This window comes from Eupeodes corollae, chromosome 3, assembly GCF_945859685.1.
Source record: "Eupeodes corollae chromosome 3, idEupCoro1.1, whole genome shotgun sequence".
Lineage (NCBI taxonomy): Eukaryota > Metazoa > Arthropoda > Insecta > Diptera > Syrphidae > Eupeodes > Eupeodes corollae.
The window spans coordinates 41,531,347-41,550,496 of record NC_079149.1 but is presented as its reverse complement, the minus strand read 5'-3'; the positions used below and the strand labels follow the sequence as shown (position 1 = coordinate 41,550,496).

The following is a 19,150-nucleotide window of genomic DNA, read 5'->3' as shown; positions in this document are numbered from 1 at the left end:
CTTTGGTTTGGACTTAACTAATACAAAATATTTAAGGTTCAATGAATCACATTTCCATGATTGGGATGATCAAATAGGCAACTACTGTGGCTTTGCATGATGTTATTATTGTTGTTGCCACTACCATTGCTGATATTATTATTCATCAGCATTGTGTTATTATTATTATTCGACAGGATATTGTGATTTCTGTAAATATCGTTGGAGAATTTTTCCGGTTGCGTCCATTCCATAGGAGGATAATGTGAAGTCAACTGTCTGCTCGTTTGGATATGTTGAAATGTAAAAGGCCAACTCTGCAAAACACACAAATAAAAAAGATTAAAAACATTATCAATAGTTTTTTTGGAAGGCTTTTTGGGTTTTATGTAATTTAAAATTTTTCTAAATATGTTAACAAATGCCGAAATCATCATTCTTCGTAGTTATTATTGAAGTTATTGTGTACAAAATCATGATGTGTAAAAGGTGTAAAATTTACTTTAAGTTATTTTTTAAGATATTTAGAATCAACCAATTTTTATTTTATGAAATCCGCAGTGTCTAATTTAAAACCTATGGCTAAGGGTTTTTTTAAGTCCTTCCTTCCTGTTCTCATCTTATTACCTGTATTCGAATTTGAGATCTCTTTTTTTTTAGATATGGACGACGATAAAAGGCATCGTGAACATACAGGCGAACGTTCGCATTAAAACACATTCATCTCTTCAAACCCTTATGGATTTAAATTTCGGGGACCATAGAAAGCCAATAAATTGTAGAAGGTTTTTCATATGTAGGTGTAAAAAAGACTAGACACCCCAAAAATAGGGACTTCCATAAGTAATCCCTGAAAAAGTATAAAAAAGAATTGAGAATAGCCAAAAGATCCTCATGGAGATCCTTCTGTAAATCAATATCAATTCTCTCGACAAATCCAACCATGCCTAGTTGTCTTAAAAACTCAGATGGTGCATAGACTAACTCTTGCGAAGAAACGCTAAACCTGCTATACTAGACACCCACTTCCCAGATAGCTCCGAATCCGTTATTACAACAAACCGTACTGGGTCGAGTATTAACTTAAATTTTCCTCCTTATAAATCTCTAGGACCAGATCAAATTGTACGAGCTGAGCTACAACTTACCATTGACATAACTTTGACCATCATTGAGATGATCTTTAATAGTTGTTTAGATCTGGTCTATATACCTCAGCGATGGAGAGAAGTTAAGGTAGTTTTTATTCCCAAAGCGGGCAAATGCTCGCATGTCAACCCTAAAGATCTAAGACCTATTAGCCTATCATCATTCATTCTCAAAACTCTAGAACGATTGATTGATATCCATGTACGTAATAGCATTGATAAGAGACGATCGATGTCTCAGCAAGATTACTACAAAGGATAATCGGTAGAAACAGCCTTGCACACTCTGGTAAGAACTATCGAATACCCTAGAGCAAAAGGAATTGTAGAAATTATTTTTGGAATAAAACATCTTTTTATGATAGCGTTATAATTCACTCTATTTTCTTACTCAATAATACTACTTATTAACTAGGTTTTAACTTTAAATTATGCCGCGTGACGAACGCTGTCAAACTTCGCTCATTAACTCACTTTTCTTCTTTTTTCTTGTTTTACAATATACATATAATTACTTCGAATTGTAAATTAAGATTGGAATTTGGAAAAACGGAATATTTTTGTGGAATGTGATGAATGCGGGAAGTTTGAATTATGTGGATTTTAATTCTTGTGATATTGAGTATGCGCTACAGAATATACTATGGTGGCCTTCCTGGCTATTGAGGGTGCTTTCAACATCGTTGACACATCAGCTATCACTTATGCTAAGGCGACCCTAAAACTTCGAATACTCACTCTGTGAGTTGATTAATCTAATGTTAAAAAGCAGGATCATCAACTCTAAGATGGGGGATTTTTGTACGAAAAGGTCTGTCGGGAGAGGCACTCCGCAAGGTGGTGTTCTGTCCCCTCTCCTGTGGAAAATAGTGGTTAACGAACTAATAATATCTCTTGAGAAGGAAGGCTACAGGGTGGTAACATATGCCGATGATGTTGCTATCGCCGTTATAGGAGAACATTCTAATACACTGAGAGACCTTCTCCAAAATGCACTAAATATGCTCACAAGGTGGGCTGATCACTGCGGACTTGGTATTAATCCTCAAAAAAACAGACCTCTTTCTTTTAATACGGAAATACAAGATCCCAGTAATTGTACCTCCTTCAATAAAAGGTGTACCACTAATTTTTACCAATGAAGCCAAATATCTTGGTCTGATATTGGACAACAAATTAAGTTGGAATCCTAATATTTAGGAAAGAGTTAAAAAAGCTACAGTAGCTGTTTCTTTGCAAGAAAGCCATAGGAAGCAAATGTTTGTAATTTCAGCAAGTTTTTCGGTTATGTTGTCTGGTGATACTTCAATTTGGCGAGATATAAGACAGTCGACAAGGATATGCCAAACAGAGAGTATCGTTTCACAATTCGAACATTGCTCAGGGTCTCTAGCATTATAGTTATGTTGAGTGTTAAAAATAGCTTTTCCAACTCTTATTCGGAAGAGTTTTATACTCTTCTCTGTTTAGATACCGATTGTATCGTATACGCGTGTAAGTATATTTATGTTTTTTTTTAGAAAAGTTTCAGAGTTTTGCTAACTTTTGAGTTCTGCGTGGGAGCTTATACAATTGGGATATTCTACAATGAGTGGATAGTTTGTAGCAGTTCTTGCTGAATTCTGTGCCTTATTTCCTTTGATTCAGGAATGTCCCGGTATCCATGTAAGAATAATATTTTTATTGGCGAATAAACATCTTCTTATATGTAAGCTCCAGAGAAGAGCATTTTTTGGTCTCATTTTTAAGACCCATGAGGATACCAAGATTATCGGTTACAATGAGCGATCGGTTAAAGTATTTTTGGGCAACAGATATGCCTTTGTAAATTGTTGTTACCTCTGCAATGTAGCTGTCCGCAAATTCTGGTAAAAGAGCTTGGTAAATAATAGATGTTTCAGAATTTGGTTGTAACTGAATGACTGCGTATGAACACCAATTATCTTCTTTGTACGAACCGTCTATGTAGAAGATTCTATCAGCGTTATAAGCAGAGATTATTTTTTGATGAAGCATTCTAAATAGGGTGTCAGTAGTATTTTTCTTTTTGTACTTAGCAAGATTAGTGTTAATAGGAAGTACATGTCTTTTGCAAGGTGGTAGATTACCTCCTAATGTCTGTGTATTATCGAATGAAAAAGAGCTAAGATTGGGAACTATAGATGTCATTTTTATAAGGGCAGATTTGTAATATTTCTTGATCGGTTTTGAAGCGTTAATCACGTCACAGGGGATGGACTGAAACTGTAAGTGTTTTGTTGATTAGGTTAATTGCCCTTTTTTTCCAAAGTGTTTAAAAGATTCTTGCCTGCTTCTAAACTTAGGGCTTCTCTTAAAGTTCCAGAGGCTCTTCGAAAACAATCGTTGATGGCTGAGTCAATATTGCTAATATTGCTTAACGAGGTTCACATAAAAATAGTTACACCGTGGTTTGCAATTTGCAGGGCAGTTTCAAGATGTGGACCTTTTCTCTTTGAACAGGTCATTTTTAAAGCATTGTTCCTTCGTTTTAGCTGGTTAATTAGATTCTTTGCATGTGTGTCGCATTTTAGATTTCCAGAAAAAGTTACTACTAGGATTTTTCTTTTTCTTTTAAAAGGAATAGTTGTTTCCCGTAAAACAAGTGGGATGGGTGTGCATTTTCCTTTTCGGCATAGATGCAACGCTTCAATTTTTGATGGTGGAATGATCGCACCAACTTCTTTAGCCCAATTAAACATTGTTAAATCAGCTTTTCCTTAAGTATATTTTACATGGTAGGTGCTCCAGAAGCAACAACGTAAATATTGTCAGCATGTACTCCAATACAGTCCAGATTCTGAAGCGGCTGGGAGAGTTTCACGATTAGCGAGTCAATAGTGTATGCTTTATATAGGACAATTGAGAGCGGAGATCCCTGTGGTGTTCAATTGCACTTTTCATGGTAAAGGAGTTGTAGCTGTCAACATTAACTCGAAGAGTTCTACCACTAATTAAAGACATGATCACTGTAAGTATTTTTTTAAGAACGTCCCATTGATGAAGCTGTTAAATAATTGGCACCATGCTTTTTCCAAATCGGATGACATGATACGCTGTGTTTGGTTTTCGATCATTCTTAAGCAAGTGTGTGCTCTAGAAGTTGAAGTAGAGTTGAAACTCCTCTTTTAGATCTGAAACCATGCTGTCCTAGGTTAGCCTTCTCTTCCATTAACCAACCAATTCGTCTAGATATAATTTTTCAAATTTTTTTGAGAGAATAGGAAGAAGGGAAATTGGGCGATATTCATTGAAACCATGATGATTTCGCGATGTTTTCGGAATCGGCTTATATTTTGCTCTTTTCCAGTCGTGTGGAAAAGTCCTAGTAGATATAATGTCATTATAGAGAGAGCTAATTCGGTCTTTGAGGCTATCGATGATCGATGATTGATACGAGTGATGGAGCTATAAAAATTAAATTTTTATACATATGTACATACATATTTGCATACATATTTATAAAAAAATAACTATAAAGCACTTGTTTGATGGACATTCCAATAAGCTTTCGATTTTCGCAAAAAATGAATTTTTATTTCTTTTGTTAACAGATATTTTTAGTAAAAAGAAAGGTCATCAAATGAAGAAAAATATTTATTTCTGTAGCAAAAGGCATGAAACTTCAACTTCTAAAATTTCAAGGACTCTACCTCATTGTCAATTTCGAAATCCATATTTATTATTTTTTCTTATATTTATTGCATTGAAAACTAAAAACTCGGAATATTCAAAAATTATTTCTACAGGTTGCAATCCCTTATGTTATACTAAAATATTGTGGGCGCTACTTTTTCTAAATCATAAACTATGTTTCACTTAACAACTGTTTTGACTTAAGCGCGAATATCTAAGTATGCATTATTAAAGCGATATTGTGTGAAAACTCTGAAGTATCATATCGTACGGTTTGTTTGCGATCTAAAAAACACCAGTTATAATTAACGACAAATTATTAAGCAATAAACAATTAATTGTAAAGAAAACAGAGAACTAAAAATTCAAAATCGTCACAATTAATTAACGACAAAATTTTCAACAAAAACAACCTTAACCCTAGAAAGATAAACTACGTCGAATCGACGTATATAAATCATGTGTATCACTTATGGTCTATGAAATATGGTTATCTTTCTAGAGTTAAGAACGATGCTTACCAAAAAATCCATCTATAAAGATAGGTAAAAAGATTATTAAGCTGAGATCAGCACAATATTTTGTCTCCTTTGATAAAACATCTGAGTGCTTTTTATATAGGACCTTTTAAACCTCCTTGAACTTAGACAATTGTCTTAGTATGTGCTCTCTTTTTTTGACTTTGAATAGATCTTTGAACGATCAGAGCAAAGTGAAACACACTTGAAGGCTAAAATGTCATTTGAAATTTTCTGACAAGCTTCTTTTGTTATTTGCTAATCTCTTGAAACTTAAACATGAATATGGTTTGTTTAATAACAAATTTTTGTTAAACTGAAGTAGACTTGCAACTGTTTTCAAAATCCAGTTTTAAAGTTGGCTTGACTTATTGATTGGACCGTTTTGTTCGGTCCTGAGCAAATTGATCAAGCTTTGAAAAATCTCCGTTGTAAAAAAAATACACAATTTGTTTGACAGTTCCGCATGGATTTAAAAAGAAAATCAACAGATCGATACCTTGCAGTAGGTGGTCTCTTAAATTGCATTGTTTTGTATGCATTTTTATACCACCTTGTTTCCTCTTGATTAAATGATTAAATATAGTCTTACAGTTTTTCATAAAATACTAAGGTTCAACAAAGCGTATAATTTATATCTTGACTTTTTTCCTATCATAAACATCCTATCAAATTGAAAAATACATAAATCAAAATAAAAAGACAGAGTGTTACCATTTGTTAAATACCCTTAAGTACCCATTTAAAAATCCTATCATCCACAAAACGCATCATTATCAAAAAACCGCCACGCAATCTAAACAAACAAATCAAAAACAGTTTTAATTACTTTGATTTCCTCACGAGACTTTACATTATAATACTTGTAGTCGTACGACGACGACGATGAAAACTCTTCAATATAGGAAAATGTTCTTTAATTGTTTGCATAGTAGCCATTTATTTTAAGGGTACATGTAAACTTTATGAGATCTCTTGTTTTTTTTTCATAATTTTTTAAGAAATCAAAATCTGAAGAAAAAAATAATGCTTAAAGTGATCCTTAGGCCAAATAGAAGCAATAAAACAACAAACAAAATAGAAACACTGAAACGCCAGGGCAGGCCATCAGGCATCAGGGTAGGGCTATAAGCAAATGCGATAAATGTGCGAAAGTATGGCACATGTCTGAATTCTTTTTGTTTAGACATCAAATCTGTTGAAGTGTGATTTCTCATTATTTTATGGATGTTTGGTTTGTTGTTCTTTGAAATGAACAACAAATGGTTCTCATCCTTTTTGAATGCCATCATTGTTGGTTGATCACACGTACGTGGGAGCGATAATTGCCTATTATCTTAGATATTTTTTGTTTATTGAAAAAGATTCGAGTGATGCTTCATGCATTATGACACTTGAAAGATTCCTATACGCACTATTTACTTAAAATAGTTGAAAGTATGTTGTATACCTTTTTCTTTTTTTAACTTTTAAATAATTTAATATGAAAAAGTGTGATCGAGACCGCAGCAAAAATCTTAGGAGATTATATGTCAGATTTGTCAATAAAAATCATTTTTATAATGTCTTACGACCATGTAGTTTTAAATTGTCAGACATTTTTTTTTTGAAAATTGTAAACACAATGGGCGCATTCACTAATGTAGTTATTACGTAGTGAAGGCATTGTGATTGGATACTACCAACTATAAAATGAGTTAAAATTTCCCCTCCGGATGTAGTGTAAAAATTTCGGCTGCAAAGTTAGTGAACACTTATTTTGACGTTTTACAATCAGCTGTTTTGTAAAGATACGAGAATTGAAAACGAAATTAATCGCTCAGCATTTAAATACAAATAGAAATCACTGTAATTATTTCTTTTATTCTTTTATTTGATTTTATTGAATTTAAAAATACAAAAGATAAGTTAATGTTATCAAATCAAAAATGTTTCTTATTTTATATATTTGTATTTTTCAATAATATGACAGTTACGAAAAAACTAGTTTTGTAGCGTGGTTTTGCATTCACAAAGTTAGTTGAATTTTTACTACGTAGTCACTAGTTTTATGAATGCGCCAATTGTTGCAATTAATTGTACGAAAAATATGTTTTTATCTATTTTATTTTATTGTAAGCGCCAATTTTTATCGTTGTTAGTTTTTACTCATTTTTAACATAATCCATTGTCATTACCAGATAACTCTCTACCAACGAGATGTCAATTAAATTAAGTGTTTACAAGGTTGCAAGGAAATCTACCAACAATGGTAGGCTTTCAGTCAGTTATTTGACAGTAAATTGTAATAGATTGGGCAGATTTATACTACATAAGAAGAGCTTAATGGTTAGGTAAGTTTCTAGAAGTTTCCAGATGCCGTAAAGTTACCTTTCAATTAATGCAACTTTATTGGAAAGTTGTCTCAGAACTTATTCAAGAAAAATATCTATGTTCTATCAAGTAAAGTCAAAATTTCAGCTGTTTATATTTTTTTCATTCAACTGCAAGCTTTAGGATTTATTTATTTATTACAAAATTGAATTTAAAGTTTTGTGTAAAACTGTTCCTTATCATATTGGAAAAGAAATAAGGATGTTTTATGTACAACACAAAACACAACTTATGATAAATTTGTAATGCGTAAGGAGATTTTATTTGTAGATAATAATGTTATTGGTTAAAGTTAAAAATAGTCTATTAAAGTTCGAAGTTTGATATTGATGACATCTTTAAATTAACTAGCTGCCTTGGTTTTATTTAGCGTTAAGAGAATACAGTTTAATTGCAAATGAAGTCCCTTATGTCGTTTAAACATGTCAATTGATAGATTGGCAGTTTTTTTATTATCCGCTTATTGGTAAATAATTGTCAACTATCAATCGTGTACAATTATTTGCTTAGGATTTATAAAATAAATATTCTTTTGTCGGTATGGGGAATGGACACTTTATAATAAAACCTATTATTATAGAGCATCGGATTTTGCTTGGCCAGCCAAAAAAGAGGCTAGGATGCGATCCAAATTGATTACTTCCCATCCCATTTGTCTTGCTTAAAAGTTTGTAGGTTTTCGTGTCGGGTTAAAAATGTTGTAAGTTGAATTATTCTTAAAAACTTTAAAAATACCAACAATATTTTTCATATAAGGAAATAGTTTAGTTTGAAAATCTAGTCTTGTTAAATAGAGTTTTAGTGAAAAACAAATTTTTACCAATTTTAGTAGCATTTCTTAAATGTAAACGGACTGTTGGATTTTTATTAAAAATACTACTGAATATCGAAAACAATATTGTCTGTGAAATAAAAAAAAGTTTGAAGACAATATTGTTAATTTTTGAAAAGCTATTTGAGTCGAAAGGAAATTTTTACCAAGTTTTAGTTTTTGATGTATTTATTTTTTGTAAACAAAACTGACAGTTAGATTTTTCTCAAAATTATACTGAATGTTGACAACAATATTTTTTTAAACACAAAAGTAGTTCGAAGCCAATATATCAAAACAAGATATTTGAGTAGAAAATCAATTTTTACCAACTTTTATTAAATTTTATTTTGGGTTTTTTTTTGTATAAAAACAACTCTAAATTTGATTTGTCTCAAAATTTTATCAGATGTTAAAAATGTTATTTTTCGTTGCACGAAATTGTTTTGGAGATGTAATCTTTTTTTATTCGTAAAATGGTGACCATTTTTTTTTTTTTTGATATTTTTGCTATTCACCCCTATCACAGAGTCCCTCGTAGCGAGTCCCCGAAAATTGTGTTACGCTACGAATACGAATACATTTACATCATAAGCCCCGAACGAATTCAAGAAAGCATTGCCACACAGAAATACTAATTTCGGAGTTTTAAAATCAGCTGATATGCGTCAAAATAAGAAAATTAAATAAAAGTTCGTTTTTCATCTTTCGATTTGTTCTTATTTTTATTTGTTTTTGTCTTTAAAAGTTGATTTTGGTATCAAAACGGCGCACTACAGCGCTAATTGGATCTCAGGCTAGGTTGCGTTGAGATCGCCATTTCTACCTATCTTAAAAGTTGATATTGTCGTTGCAATCTTTGCAATAAATGAAGAAAATACACGAAGACTGGATGAATCATATGATTGACGCGAAGTGGTTGGAAGACGCCGCCGTGGAACATTTCCCACATCAACTACGTCTGATAACATCGAAACATCGGCAAGTTGCCAAGTTGGTTCTTTTCACAAAGTTCATTTGATTCTAAAGGCTCGAAAGAATTTTCGAATATATAAGATTGTGGATCTTTTATTGCGCTGGTCAAAGTTCATTCATTCTTATGACACCTTCTTCGAGGCTGCTAAAAAAATGCATTCTATTTGCTTCGCCACCTGTAGCTTTGCATTCTTTTTTGTTCTCAACCATGTTCCTCTTGATTTATGCCTTCCAATCTAACCACACTTAAGAATTAAATTAAATTATAAAAAAGTTTGGACTAATTTATTCAATTTACTTTTTTCCAGCTAGAGGTGTCCTTAGAAGGTGGGCCTAAGCTATTTAAATCTATTTTTACTGCTTCCCAAAACGAATTCACTTGCTCCTTAGGGATTTTTGAAAAATTCTTGGGCAATTTCAAGTTTTTCTTGAAGCATTTCATAAAGCCTTTCGAATTAAATTTTATTTGTGATAACTTTATTTGCCCTTCAAAAAAAAATTAAAAAAAAACATACATAGGTAAACACTTTCACATTAAAAAAATAGTAAAACTAACATGATTCTTTTCATATATTTTATTTTTATTTAATTTATCTTCGCAAGCTTAATTTTTTGTTCGTTTTAAAAACTTTCGTAGAAAAAACTGCCAATCTTCCTATTCATTCGGGTCTAGTGATACCAATTTTCACGAACTCCGAATTTCGTAGCAAATTTTTTTAGTACGACGGGACCAATGATACAATTATTCGGGGTTCGTACTACGAATCTATTACGACGGGGCCTGTGATAAGGCTGATTATCTTTTTGGCAACACTTGTTTAAACAGCTGACGAACGTTTTTTGTGGGAATTGACGCATTGGAAGACAACATTGAAGTATTTATTCGTGCGATACCGACTGAAATGTTGGAAAGAGTATGCCAAAATTGGGACGGACCATTTGAGGCACAGTCAAAGTAGACATTTGCATGAAAAAATCTTCAAAAATTAAATTATATGGACCGTACTATCCATTCAAATAAAGATTTCATGTATTATTTTTTTGTATGTGTTCTTTTTTGAAAAACTTTCATACCCTTTATATGTGTTTATGAATGTATATTAACAAAAAGGATAAATATAAATGAATATCAGACAAAATAAACTCCCAGATTTATTTATTTATCCTCAAATCAACTCCAATTAAAGGAGTATATTTCAAAACATAAGAATGAACATAACTTCTTGAAAACACTGCTATGTATGTACATATATGCTTATAATACAACTCCAATATATTGTTTCAGCCCATTATTGTTGTTTTATTCCAACCGTCATCTATAAATAAAATATCCTTATCGTCAACTCCTAAAATATTGAAAGGTAAACGCGTTAAATTCATTGCGCCACATAGACGCGACAATTTTCAAATTATTTTCATAAGCACCTATTTCAAGAGACTCTTCATCATCCGAGTGTACGCTCTTCAATCAAAATCTGCTTATTTTTCCAATGTATAGAAAATGTTATTCAATATCTCTTGCTGCTTGCGGTGTGAGCTAAAATAATTTCAAAACTATAACAGACGACGACGGTTTATACTCCGAGATTGTTATTAGTGAGTTGTCACTCATTCGGCGGGATCTTCATATAGGTTTGCTTTAACTTCAAGCAAAAGTGCTGGGCTCTTCAGTCAGACAAACATATCCGATTACCAGGAAATTTATATTTTCTATTTTGTCTTCTCAAAAATAAAAAAAATAATAGTCACATGAAGATCGTTTTTAAAAAGAGTCTTTGCAAAATACGTACGGATACCTACAGTTTAAATCTAAATGACAGTAGATCAAAATTTTTGACGCACGAAGTTTTTGATGTTCTTCCAAAAACGAAATTGAGAAAGCACATAGTCTCCCCTACATACTACATATTTAAAAAATGAGTACTCATAGTCTTCTTTCTGTGAAAATGTGAGTCAAAAAATATAATTTCAAGGTCATTTATAAAAACTCACATAATGACAACATTAAATGTGTCAACGCACTTACGAGTATAATCCTCTTGATTTTTCCTTAAAATTAATAGATAATAAATAAGTAATTAAGTGAGACTAATTTATTTGTTTTTAAGGACCTCTTAATGGTTATGTACTGCTGTGTTCCAAAAATAGATTTATTTCTATTCTAATTCCCATGGTTTAAGTTGGATTGACTTTGGGCATCCCCACAAAACATAATCACTTAACATAATCCACCTGGTCCTCAAAACAAGACAACATCGTGAGGAGGAGGTAAAAGAGTGTGCCTGACAAGGATGACATAGAACCTCAATAGCTATGTTTTAAATTTTTGACATGCGATTTGGCGATTTGTCAGCACTGATGCCAAATTTTACAAGTACAAAATTTCACTATTTCAAAAATGCGTGTTTATGCATTCTCCACCTTTACTTAGATTTTGATTCTTATAAATGGGAGAGATCGTAAAGGCAAGGTTTATACAGGTACTCACCATCATGCTTTGTGGAGCTTGGTGGAATCTAAAAGCTGGTTCAGCATCCATTGCTTCATCTGATCCACCTTCGACAAGAGTTTTTAATTGTTTAATGTAAATCGTTGCTAGTCTTAGGGTATCTAGTTTGGAAAGTTTTGTATCTGGAGGAATGTTTGGAAGTTTTGTTTTGAGGCGACCAAATGCACTGGACAAAACTCGCATGCGTGCTCGTTCGCGGGCATTTGCGGCGTTTCGCTGGATTGGTGGATTGCCATTTTTTGAACCTGAAATACATTAAAAAGTAAGAATAAACGTTATGAAGAGTGATATTTATGTAAAATATGTTTATGAACATGATGACTGTTAAGAAAATTTAAAGGATTTCAATAACAGAACCTTTATAGTTCACTTCCAAATTCCTTAAAAATAATCCTATAGCAAAGTAAAGATTTATTTAATTATACAGGTAGATTTTACAATATTTTAAAAAAATGAAGATATAAAAAATATAATCATTTTTTTAAACTTCCCTGACGTGATAATTCCAGCATTTTCGTACTTGACAGTTTTTTACATAATCAAAACAATGTTATGTCAAAATAAGTCTTTTTAACGGGTTCAATTATGTAAGAAAACCGTCAAATAAGTACTTAGTTTTTAATTTAAGCTCCATGAAAGAACATTTTTTTCTTGTATTGGTTTAACAGCAATAATAATGCATAACAATGCAAAAATATTTCTCGTAAAGAAAAACTCTAACTCTGCTATTTGAGCTCCAACAATCCGATTAGATCCATATAATATTTCAGAACTTGGTAAGTATTTTTTTCGTTGAAGTTTAATACTCTAAATTGTTAAACAGCTGCTTTAGAAACTATTACATAACTTTTTTTCGTTTGACATACTGTGCAATTTATAGTTTAGTCATAAAGGTTTTTCAACTTCTATTGCTGAAAATATGAATCAGGTTTTTTATCAAATACGACACTTATTTCTGATTCTTATAATAATACAATTGCTATCATTAACACAGAAAGTCTAATTTTGAATAAGTTGAAGAATTGACTGTTTAGATTATTTTACAGTGCTTTAAAACTTTCGTAAAAATCACAAATTATTGTAAAATTTGTTTGTTTTTACTTTCGCGTTTCAACAATCTTTAATCTCTTTTACTTTCTGTGGTCTATTTCACCAAATTACAAATTGTAAATTACAAGTGCTTTTTTAACAAATTTGTAGAAAGATTGATTTTTTCTGTTTCACGAGATAATTGTAATTACTTTCTCGGTAATCCCTTCTTCGATAACACCAGTGAACTGGCAACGATTGACACAAAACGTCTCTCTAACTTTATTAAAAGTACAAATGGTTTGTTTAAATTCATTACTCTCCCATGAGTAACCTCATTAGTGGTATCACAATGGACCCTTGAGGTCTACGTGTGTCAATAACATCTGGACAGCCACTCCAACCTAACCTAACCTACGTAGACGAAGAAAAATTTATCGACCGCGTATAAATTATGAAATTTCTGATACTTTTACATTCAATGAAAAGTTTCGCTTGAAACGTGTAAAGGCGGGGGAAATAATAAGACAAATTGGATCAAGCATTGAGACTGAAAAGAACTTTTCATTGACACCGATGCAGCAATTTCTTACAGCTTTGCACTGGCTTCGAATTGGAGGACAATATCATGGAATCGCAGATATGTACGGTGTATCTAGATCTACAGTTTGAAGATCGGTACATCGTGTTTGTGTGGCTATTGTTGATGCTTTTTTTGAAAGTAGTGAACGGTGGCCACAGGAATGCGAAAACATTTATGAAAGGTTCTATAATATTGCAGGTAAATACAATCTTCCTTAAAAACTTATGTATTTGAAATCAACATTTGAGTTTTTTTGTAAAGGTATGCCAGGGTATGTCCATAGACACGGTAACCACTCGAATAATTGTATGTTGGTTTTGAGGTCCCGACTATACATTTTATAACGCATATGTTAATTGGACGGGAAGTGTTTATGATGCGCAGGTACTCCGAAGAAGTCCATTGTATTCAACTTTTGAAAACGGTTTTCGGCCTTACCCTCATTGCACTTTACTTGGGGATACGGGATACCCGTTAAAAGATTGGCTGATGACACCCGTCACGAGAACCTCATCTTCAGTGATTGAACGTTATGTTGTTTATTCCTAGCTAACTTCTCTGTCCGCCGTCTTACAAATTTGTGAAAACAAATTGTAGTTTACAAGTCTGGAAATCAAACGTTTTTTTTTTGTAATTAGAAATTACAATTTCCCCTATTTTGTGTCTCGTTTCTTACAAATTTGTTGGATTGAATTTTGTAGTTTGTGAAACAGAAAATCAGTTTACAAATTTGTAATTGTAATTCTAATTTGGTGAAATAGACCACTGATCTATGTTATGTATAATTTTTGTAGTTAAGGTTTTTAGTGACTGATGATAATGTTGTGAACCAAAGGTTCGAGATAATTAGAAAATACAAATCCAAATAAAGTCCAGCGAAAAACGAAGCAGACGTAAGAAAGAATAAAGGGTCAACACGGCTTTCGCAGCACATAGCGTAGAGTGGATACGCTATAGACTTCTAAGGGGTAAAAATACTGGACAGGGAGCGGAAATTAAACACACGTCTCACTTTGGAAAGATTACGTATCCAGCAAAAATTAAGAGGACAATGAACACAAAAGAAGATATCGACAGTATCAAACAAAGATATGCTTTAAAATTATAGTCAAAAAAGTACCTGAGATAATTCTGTGATAGAAGTGTTAATTTTGTTTAATTTGATAATTTTTCTTGTTTATGTTTATTATTTATTTCATATTCTTTTTGTAATTTATTTTTAATTTTGTTTCGGTGCCGTCGTTGGAAGGATTCAGTATGGGTACAAATTGATAAATTTAATGTGATTTAATACAAAATATTGAATAAACCACCCCTGAAGAAGTAAGGAACACTTACGAAACGTTGGGAAAAGAGTCAAATAAGTTTTTTATTTGCATTCCAAAAACAAAAAGACCGAAAGAGCCTAATAAAATATGTTCTAAAAAGATATATTTTTCAAAAATTATAAACATTTTTCCAAAGTATTTTTAAGATTTGTACGGAAAATAAAAAATGGAAATATTTATAACATGAAATTAAAAATTAAAATTTTAAAATTTCAAGGTTTACGAAAATATGAAAGTGCGATAAAATGATATGGTCTTAGCAATAGACTCTATTTCGTCACTTCTAAAATAGTTCGAATTTTTTTTTAACCTCAACCTTGGAATTGAGCCCCTTCCTTACTTCACTTATTGGTTCTTTACAACTTTCTTACTTTATATCTTATTTATTCGGTAAAGGCGATTTCAAGAAGCTTTTAGATCACAACGGTACACAGAAAATAATATTTTAACTTTTTTTAGTAAGAAGAAAAGTTAAAAACCGAGCTTGAACTGGTTGCACAGTTTCTTCCAAAACTTCTAATGGACGAGCTTCTGCTGTTTTTTTCGTTCATTTACATTGGTGGACACGAGTTTAGCACATTGAAGAGAGTACAAGTATTCTTCTACTTTCAATACTTTATTACTAGCAAGTAACTGTTCATGTTTATGTTGTTACTATGACTACCTTATATAGTAATACAAATGTGTAAATAATTGAAAAGTAAAATACCGTTTTGCGAAAAAAGAAGATTGTTTGTGGTTTGCATTGTTTTTAGCTGGACATAAATTTAGCCCGTTTTGCAATTAAAGAGTATATTTTTAATTTGTGTGTTTTTTTGAGGTAGTTAAATGCTCAAAGGAAAAACGAAGTCTAATCTTGAAAATGAAGTCGAAAGGGCGGACGGTAACAGACATTTCTAAGTTGTTAGAATGATCCAGGAAGCTGGTCTACAATGCCCTTCGTCATTTTAAAAAGGTTGGAGTGATTGAAAACGTTAAACAAAACCCCCGTGCCAGAAAGGCAACTACAAATGAAGATAGAATTATTTATAGGTTATCGAACAAGGATCCGTTTAAGATTTCCAGTCCATCCAAAGCGAACTTTCAACGAACTATGGAGTAAATGTTTCCTCAAGGACTATAAGCCGCCGATTAAATGAAAACAATCTACGCGGGTGCGTTGCTCAGAGAAAACCGCTTGTATCAAAAAAAAATCTGAAATCTAGGTTACAGTTTGCCAAAGCTCACCTAAAAAAAACAATTAGTTTTTGGAAAAATGTGTTCTGGAGCGATGAATTCAAATTCTGCCGGTTCGGATCGGATGGGAAAAAATATGTATGGCGTCCATAAAACAGGGAATATGATCCTAGGTACACCATTAAGACGGTCTGGGCTGCTTTTTCATGGCACGGCCGGCGTTAGCCCCATCGTAAAAATTGACACCAAAATGGACCAGAACATGTACAGAGATTTTCTGTTGGATCATATGATACCCTATACAGAAACAATTAGCCGATATTATGGCGCTTCATGCTCGACAACGACCCTAAACACACTTCAAAGTAAGTGAAGTGTGCCTTAAAGGTGAATAAAATCGACGTTTTGAAGTGGCCAGCTCAATCACTTTGTGGAATGATGTTGAACGTCACGTTAAGCAAAAAAAAACAACACAATTGTGGCAGGAGATTCAAAATGCTTGGTATGCAATTCCAAAGTCACGATGTGAGGCTTTGGTTGAAAGTTTGCCAAGGAGAATTGCTTCTGTACTGCAAAATAAAGGGTTTCCTACCAAATACTAAGAAAGACTTAGAATTGATAACGGCAAGTAAAATTTTATCAAGAAACTGTTGAATGTGCTAAATTCGTGTCCAGCCGAAAAATTGATGTTTCTACATTCCATACTTTTTTCTTCTTACAGATGTTAAACATATTTGATGAAGTACTATGAAAACAAAGTGCTATGTATATGTAATGTAAATAAAATATAACTAATTTCATAATAAGAAAACAAATTGAAAATTAAATGGTTTTTATTTTTTTTAACAAGTGTGCTAAATTCTTTTCCACCACTGTATCTGAGGAGCTTTTATTTTATAAACTAATTTCTCGAAGGGCAAACATAATCATCATTAGCAAGAAAAATCCAATTGAGTTTTTCTTTTTAAATAAATTTTCAATATGTAATTGAAATTTGGTAGATTTGATTATTTTTCCCAACATCGCCAACAATCGACGAAATTTCGAAAATCACTTCTTTTTTATGTTTGGTTATTTGGTTTGAGCTTTGATTGACAATTGTTTTTTTTACAATAACTAGCCTTTCAAATCTAAAAACAAAATGACAAAAATACTTCCCCTTTCAATTTACTACCTTACCCATTTCCATAACTTACAAAAAAACATTGTTTCGAAAACAAGTATGCCTTCAGCATACTCAAATTAAAGTCAATTTAACTACGGGGAGATGCAAAAAGTTAAAGTAAAAAAGATATTAATATTTGATATGTTTGTTTGTTTTCTACCAAAAGTTATTTTGACCTAAATGAATCTTATTGAAGAGCGTTATTTTAATATGATGAAGTTGGTTGATTACGATTTTTGTTTCGATTAAATTAAAATAACTATTTTTATCACGAAGTTCACCAGAAAAATTATAATGTTGTTATGACCGAGAAAAAATTAATTATTCAAAATTTAAGTGTAGCTTCAAAACAATGTAGTTTTTGTCTTGTTCGCGGAGTAAACTTACTATGGGTTAACTCATAAGTGGAAAACAAGTCCTACAGTAATAATTATCAAAATACACAACACAAATAAAACGAATTCAAGGCAACAACTTTCCTACCATGTTATTAAGAATGTTGCAAAGATTAAATAGATTTCTATAAATTTGTACCAAATTCAGTAGTTAACTGCCCAGCCGCCTAGCCTTATCCTAAAAACTCTTGCGAAAGATTTTCCAAATTATAATTTCGTCACAATTTACAACTTTTCTCAAGTGAGGCGTTTGTCAACTACCTGGTCCCTACCGCTGGTTACATTACTTCTTAGATCCGATTTCAAAATACTTTCATTATCTAACCAAAAAGGTCTCACTTTTACGTACAAGTACCTTCAAAAATACAATACAATTTCAATTTCAATACTTACTGTTTGAACCATCATCTTCATCGAAATCATCATCGAAAACATCAAAAGGACTAGCTGCTCGTTTTAGTTTTGGCATTTTGTTAGGATAAAACACTTTGTTTCTATTAAGTTGATGAGAATTTACTTAATTTGTTTCTTCGTTTATTTTGGCACACTTTTTTCAATATTAATTCACATGTAAATACAATTTTATGAATTTCAAAACACTCTTAAGCAAACATTCAGCACTCGAATCATCGCGGCCGACGCACCTTTTCGTTTTGTTATGTGTTACTGTTGAGGATCACTTATAAGAAGCATCTGATGAATTTTCTTTTTCCATTTCATATTTTTACTCGAAAACTTCAAGTGAGGCTATTTTTAACACATGTGGGCGGAATATTTTGATTTTATGAATTTTCATTGGTTCTTCAGAAACAATTTTCCAATGTTAAGATCCATTTTTCTTTGGGCACGCCTTTTGGAAGGAACATTTTTAATATTGTTATTGTGTTGATTGTTCAATGTTAGACAAATTACAATCATTACTTTTTGATGTTTATTTATTAAGGATTTATTTTGTATTAGGATTCCATCGTTTTTCAAGGCATTCATAATATTGAAAAAGATACAATATACCTACATATGTATCCTACACAGTTGCATATAGTTATGTTTAAAACCGTAAATATTTAATGAATCTGTATTTCATGTTAAGGATATTCCAAGCAGCCTATTAAGGAAGAAGTTTTGTTTTGAAAACAATAACCGTTGTATTTGAGATAAGAGTTTATTCTTTCAAATTTGTATAGAAAATAACACATACAAAAAACTTGGGTTGTTTCTAATTTCATCAAAAATGTCTATCATTTTTATAATGATATCGGAAAAATTTTATTCATTTACATTTATCAATCATTTTTATAAACGTTTCTTTGATAATTCCAAAAGATGCGCAGTATTGGAAATTAAAATTAAAATAAATATTTCTCGACAGTTTTGAAGACAACAACTTCAACAAAATATCGGACCTTATATTCTTCTCGGACACACTCAATGCTGATATTGCTGTAAATTCAGCCAATACCCTGCTTGTCGAAGAAGACTGACATCACCCAGCATAAGACCTACAAAT

General features: G+C 31.9%; 1 protein-coding gene across 1 annotated transcript; it reads right to left on the bottom strand.

The window, feature by feature from the left end:
- Nucleotides 1–30: 30 nt before the first annotated feature.
- On the bottom strand, nucleotides 31–18,337 carry LOC129952565 (transcription factor 24). The gene is made up of 3 exons (XM_056065200.1): nucleotides 18,037–18,337; nucleotides 11,947–12,212; nucleotides 31–296 (listed from the first exon to the last, which is right to left on the bottom strand). The coding sequence occupies exons 1-3, from the start codon at nucleotides 18,110–18,112 to the stop codon at nucleotides 39–41; spliced, it is 600 nt and encodes a 199-aa protein (XP_055921175.1). The 5' UTR covers nucleotides 18,113–18,337; the 3' UTR covers nucleotides 31–38.
- Nucleotides 18,338–19,150: the final 813 nt, after the last annotated feature.